We start from the raw sequence: 6,306 nt of genomic DNA, 5'->3' as shown, positions 1-6,306 counted from the left end.
ACACACGGCTGTGCTGTGCTGTGCTGGCAGGGCCCTCCCTGCCCCCTGCCTGCCAGGCAGGACCCCGCACCGCTATCTGTCCCACCCCCTGGGGGAATCACAGTGTCTCCCAGCACTTCTGGCAGATGGGGCAAGGCCAGAGCTGGGAGCATCTTGCAGAGCCAGGGCACTTTGCAGCAGCCAGACCTGCTGTGGGCAGACAGAGCATGATGGGGCTGAGGGACTGGGCAGCACTGGCTAGGACCCATCTCTGGCAAAAGAGCCAGAAAGTGACCCCAGGTCTGGCCCTAGCAGCAGCAGATGCAGAATGTCCCCTGGCTGGGGTGTCAGGGTGGGTTGAGGGAGGCAAGGACAGCTCTGCCATGGCCCAGGCACGGTAGAGCTCTCCAACCCAGTCTGCACTCAGAGAAGGGGCATGAGCTCTCAGCAAGTCAACAGAAATACATGGATTTACGCCAGAGGAGCTAAGCCTTTGCATTTTAATTACAAAACATGTGTACACATTTCCAGCCCTGTTCCCAGGGTTCCTAGTGCCAGGAGCGAGGAGCCCACCCCACAGGGCCTTGGCCACGGTGGGGCAGGGACAGGGGGTGGTGGTGGGGACAAGGTTGTGCTCCCAGGGTGGCACCCCAGGGACTGGCTGCTCCCATGGGGCCTATGCAGGAGAGACCTGGCTGGTGGAGACGGAGGAGGTCTCTGTCTTGCCAGCAGATGTGTCCTCGTCACCCAGTGGGTTCTTGCCACAGCAGAGGGTTGTGATCATGCAGTTGCGGAACTGGGAGAGAGGGAAGCCCAGAGTGAGACAGACACCATGCAGCTCGAGCTGCAGAGCCCAGCAGAGCTGCTTGGAACCCCCAGTACTGTGGTACAGGAGGAGCTATGCCTACATGGAGTCTCCTGCCCCACTGTCTGCTGCCCACCCATCTACTGCCAGCCCTGCCTGCTCCAGTCCTGGTTCCTCCACCAACCCAGCACCTGCATTATTTCAGGTGGAATGGCCTTGCATTTGTGAGATTTATGCAGCATCAGGCATGAGCTGCACAAGAGGAGTTTCCTGTGTGCCAGGACTAGATCTCCTGGACACAATCCCCTCTCCAGATTATTGGCACCTTGAGATGGTGCAACTCTCTGCCAGCTGATATAAAGAGAAACAAAAAGAGGAGTTTCCTGGCACTCTGCCAGTTACCTGTTTGTTCATTACGATGTAGATGACAGGGTTGTAGATGGCCGAGCTCTTGGCAAAGAATGCAGGGATGGTCATGAAGATGGGCCCGAAGTCTGACCCTTGGTTGGTGAAGATGTAGAAGGCCACACTGGCGTAGGGGAGCCAGCAGATCAGGAAGGAGATGACCATGATGATGACCATGCGAGTCACTTCTTTCTCTGCCTTCTGGGTGGTGGCAGACTCTTGCTGCTGGGCAGCAGCCTGTGGGCAGAAGGGGACGGAAATGTGATGGGGACAGTGCGTGCTGCACCGGTAGGGACACGGGGTCAGGGCTCAAGGGAGTCCTGCACATCTGGAATTTGCTATTTCCCTCTTCAGGGGTGGCCAGGCTGGCCCCTGGAGGGCTCTCCTGACACCATTCTCGAGCCTGGTGAGGGCCCCTTCCCTGCACTGGGGACAGGGGTAGCCCTATTGGCCACTGGGGGTACCCACCTCCTTGACAGTGCAAACCAGGTTCCCGTAGCAGAAGAAAATGACTAACAGCGGGATGGTGAAGTGAACCACAAACATGTAGATGACAAAAGATTCATTGTTGACCTCTGGCTTCAGAGTGTAATAGTCGATCCCACATGAGCACTGCATGCCCTCGGGGATGTACCTGCAAGGTGAGCCCAGCAGGTCAGCACCCAGCAGAGGAGACTGGCTGGAAGCCACGGCTGAGGCACCAGCCAGGCTCCCACACCCCTGACACGGGGTCAATGCCTTCCCTACCTGGACCAGCCGAAGAGTGGGGGGGCTGCACAGGCCAGGGCCATGAGCCAGGTGAAGGCGACGCCCATGATGGCGTGGTTCTCCCCGAAGCGGAAGTTGCTCATGGGCTTGCAGACCACCACGTACCTTTCGATAGCCAGGACCACCAGTGACCAGAGAGCAATTTCACCTGCACCAGGGAGAGGGACAGAAAGGGACATAGAGACTTTGAGCAACAGGAAAAGAAAAACAACCTGGTGGCAGCACGAGGCTTCCTCAGACTGATGTTCCTGAGGGCAACCCCCAGCAGCAGCTTAATCTCTGCCAAGGGTTTGGAAAGATAAATGGAGAACGATCAAGGGCAGATGTGGTAGGACAGTGTAAGAAGACCCCTTCTCACTGTACTGCTGACCCACAGGAACCACTTTGCTGCAGTGTTTTGAGATTCATGGCTGACCCCACCATTCATCCCAGACAGCACCTGCACCTGCAAGCCTGTGGTCACACTCTGCAGCAAGTGCCCATCACCCCAGGACTTCCCCTCACTACCCACAGATTCCCAGGAAACTTGTGCCACAAGGACCAAAAAAAACCCTGTAGCTGTGGCTGAAAGCTGAGCCAAATGGAGGAGAAAGGCATTTTCAGATACACAATTCTGTTTAACATTTTTTTGGTTCCATACCAGGCTGGCATGGGGAGGAGAGCCAGCTCTGCTTGCCTGTACCACCATGCAGCACACCAGAGCCAATGGCAGATTCAGCCCCGCAAAATGGGAGGAACAAAATTGTCATCTCTCGAGTCAGAAGGTGAGCCAAGGAGATGCCCAAATCCAACAACTGCAAAATCTGGTATTGGCTGCTTTTCATTGCTGCACCATGGTTCTCAGGATACTGAGCAGGTGGTTCCCAAAATAAAGGTTTTTTTTTAAAGTGTCACTGGTCACTTTCTTTAGCTCCTACCCAGAAACATGGCAAATGGCCTCAGTCCACATCAGCAGCAGGTCAAGGACATTACAGGTACCATGTTTTTCCAAGGTCATCTGTGTGTTTTCCCTCCCACTCCTACAATCTGGGGGAATTCCTGACAGAAGACATTTGAATATTTGGAAAACTTACCACCCAGTGTGGCAAAGAAGCCTTCGATGTAGCACCCTGTTACTCCAAAGACAAAGTACCCATGCATGGAGGTGTACATAGTGGTTGTGAAGCCTCCAAATACCATGAAGAGGTTGGCAAATGCCAGGTTCAGAAGGATGTAGTTCAGAGGTGTCCGGAGCTTCTTGTGCTGGACGGTGACGTAGAGGGTGAGGAAGTTGATGGGGAAGCCGAGCAGGATCAACATGAACATGTAGGCAGCCAGAACTGAGAACTTCCAGGGCTCAGCCAGGTAGTACTGGGGGTACTCAAAGGGGCTCCGCACCACCCCAGTCTTGTTGGACATGGGCACGTAGAAGTCTTGGCCTTCTGTCCCGTTCATGGTTGCAGTTTGTGAGGCCTTTTTTGCTCTCACTCCGGGAGTTCTTCTGTGCTAGGGGGAAACTGCCTCTGAAATGGAGCTCCTGCCACCTCTCAGCCTTCACTGTCACCCCAAGGAGAACGAGTTACACTCTCCTCCACAGGGCACCTTTTATAAAGTGCCCCCAGGGTAAGCTCCAGGCACTGGTGTCAGCACGATTAGGGTTTAGAGAATTATTAATCATAATCATCCCTGGGTAATTGGCTTTCCTGGGAAGGTGTTAAGGTGACACCAGTTTCTGGCCAGCGCTGTCATTGTTGGAGACCACGGCTCATGGTCACATATATAGAGGTAGCTCTGCACTGCACTATTCATTTGCAGGGGCTTAATCCAGGCAGCAGCTCCCTTGCACATCCCTGCTCTTCCTTTCCCTTCCCCACAAACAGGAGGGACATGTGTGGTTCAAACCCCAGGGTTTGGGGGGTGCAAATGGTGGCCAGGCTGGGCAGGCGTGGTGTGGTGTCCCCACTGGAGAGCCATCCCCACATACTGCCAATCCCTGTGGGAGGCTGCAGAAGGCAGCATCACCAAACCTTCTTCTGCGTGCTCCAGCCATCTCTGCTCAGGATTTGGCTGTGGAGGTGTACCACCACCATGAAACACTTGGCCCACTGGCAGGTTAGCAGTTGTGCCATCTCCTCTGTGCCTGTATCTGATTTGGGTCACGCCAACTACATTGGTAACACCTCATAAATAACCCAGTCCATCTGTCCTGACTGGAATAATTCTGCAAAGGTGCTGGACCAGGGCACTGATGGCAGGTTCAGAGCTGAAGCCAGCACTCAGTTTCATATGCTGTTGACAGATAACCTCAGTCTCCTCAAATCTTGCATAATCATCAAACTCCACAGGGAAGGCTATTTTTGGAACCTTTCATGCCCTCTGTGTCTCTCTGACTCACCACTCTATGCACTCAGTTGTGCTTGAAGCATTCCTTGTGCCAACCAGCAGCTGAGTTACACATTATCTTTTCTTAACTTTTCAGAGGTAGTGGGACAGACTGTACAGAGGGTGAGCACAAAGAGGGACCTGGCTCTGCACCCACCTCCCCTTGCTGTTTTGGCTGCACTGGGGGCTGAGCTGAGCGTTCCTCTCAGCCAGGAGCAGGTGAATGCAAGGGCCTCATCCCATACAGGAGGATGTACCAGAGCTGCTGGAGCTCATGGGTGCAAGGTGGGCAGAAGTTCATGTCCTCTTCACCTTAATAAACTTCCTCCAGTCCTGGCCTAGTTTTCACCAATGTTCCTTGTAGGTTAGTTTAGCAATAAGTTTAATGGAAAAAAAAGCACAAAGCACTGTACTCTCCTTAGAGCAGAGATCAAGCTGGGAAACCTGCCCTCGAAGTGGGGAAGGTGGAAGGAGCTGAAGTGCTGCACCACAGACTGGGGCAGACTTTGCTGGCAGCCCAGTGCAGGCCACAGGCTCTGGACAGGCCCAAAGATCTTCCTTCACCTTAACATGAAAACACCAGGTCCTCACACATACTCTGCTCACCCTAAGTCCTCTCAATCAATTTGTCACATTTGTTGCCAAGGCCAGAGCAGTGCCACTTTCTAACTGCCAATGCAGCTCTTTACATTCGTACCTGGGCACACAGGGATTAAAGGTTTATTTCCTAAAACACTTTAAGCTGATGCAATAAGCCAGTGCTGAGGTAGCAGCTGCTGCAAAGAGCTTAGGGCTGGCGTGCGTCACCACTGGATGCTGCAGTGGGACAGGCAGGCAGCTGAGAGATAGAGGAATGGGGCAAACTGTTCACACCTTCTAACCAAAGTGCTGTGGTGGGACCTCCTGTACCTCCAGGGACTCCTCAGCATGAAGCCAGCTGGTGGCTCCATGGCACAGGGCAGCCTGGACTAGAACACCTTCATCATGTATGAGACATGCAGAGTCTTTCTGCCCAGAAAAGGCCAAAATGCTTTTCAAAGCTAGACTATATTCACAGAGTTGTTTTAAAAAAATATTGGTCCATTTTGTCTTGGTCCATTTTGCCTCTGTGTCACAGCAAACCCTTTCTCTTCAGTTTTATAATTTTTCATTTCCACTGGCTCTGTACAGCCAGCTCAGATCCAGAAGGAGCTGAATTCCACCCTGGCTCCCATCTCAAACAGCATTGTTTATCCATGTCAATAGCAGAGTCTTCACTGCAAACAGTGACAGCTGAGTCAGAAAGCAGACGAGCTGTAATTAGAACAGCATGTTTTTAAAGTGGTAAATCAAGCAAACTTGGTCAGGAAGCACCGAGGGACTCGGAAACCCGGCAGTGTGATTGCAGGGTCTCCTTTTGCAGAGGAACTCGAGCAGACAGACATCCCATCTCACGTGCAAAGTGCTGCTCCCGTGGGAGCTGCCCTGCCAGCACTGACCACCTCGGCTCATGTCCTTTCCCACTCCGGGTAAAGGGCTGGAACAGACACGCTGCCATCACAACAGGACTCGTGGCAACACAGGCACAGCTTATACTGGATTAACGTCAAGGGACACACCAGTTCCCAGCTCCAGCCAAGCTGGTTACCTTCACGGGTCTTCCTGCTGCTGGGAATGAGCCTTTGGCCATCCTGGTGAGACTCCCCTGCCCGGGGTACGTTGGTGTCACTGGCACAGGGCTCAGGTCCCCCACAGCAGTGTGGGGTGCTGTGTGTTGGTGTCTAAACCAGCACTGGGAATACTCCCCTGCTGCAGCTGGGGCTGAGCACTGGGGTCTCCATTCTCCCTGCTCTGCCCCCCTCAGCAACAGGCCAGAGCAGGGCTGGGAACAGAGGGACAGACCTGGGGCAGTTGGCCAAAGGGGTGTGCCACTTCAGATGATGTTGATGCTCCAAAATAAAAGCTCAGGGAAAGGGGGGAGAAGGGAGGATGTGCTTGTGGTGTTTGCC

The 6,306-nt window shown here is 53.6% G+C and overlaps 1 protein-coding gene across 1 annotated transcript; it reads right to left on the bottom strand.

Annotated features, from left to right (window-relative positions):
- Positions 1 to 655: 655 nt before the first annotated feature.
- Positions 656 to 3,391, bottom strand: RHO (rhodopsin; the record flags this gene model as incomplete). Its single annotated transcript, XM_083869842.1, has 5 exons — positions 656 to 775; positions 1,187 to 1,426; positions 1,658 to 1,823; positions 1,937 to 2,105; positions 3,031 to 3,391. 5 exons carry the CDS (start codon positions 3,389 to 3,391, stop codon positions 656 to 658), a joined length of 1,056 nt encoding a protein of 351 aa, XP_083725968.1.
- Between the last annotated feature and the right edge of the window lie 2,915 nt (positions 3,392 to 6,306).

The sequence above is a fragment of the Zosterops lateralis genome, assembly GCF_965231275.1.
Source record: "Zosterops lateralis genome assembly, chromosome: 11".
Taxonomy (NCBI): domain Eukaryota; kingdom Metazoa; phylum Chordata; class Aves; order Passeriformes; family Zosteropidae; genus Zosterops; species Zosterops lateralis.
The sequence above is the reverse complement of the archived record's forward strand: the minus strand, read 5'-3'. Positions and strand labels throughout refer to the sequence as shown.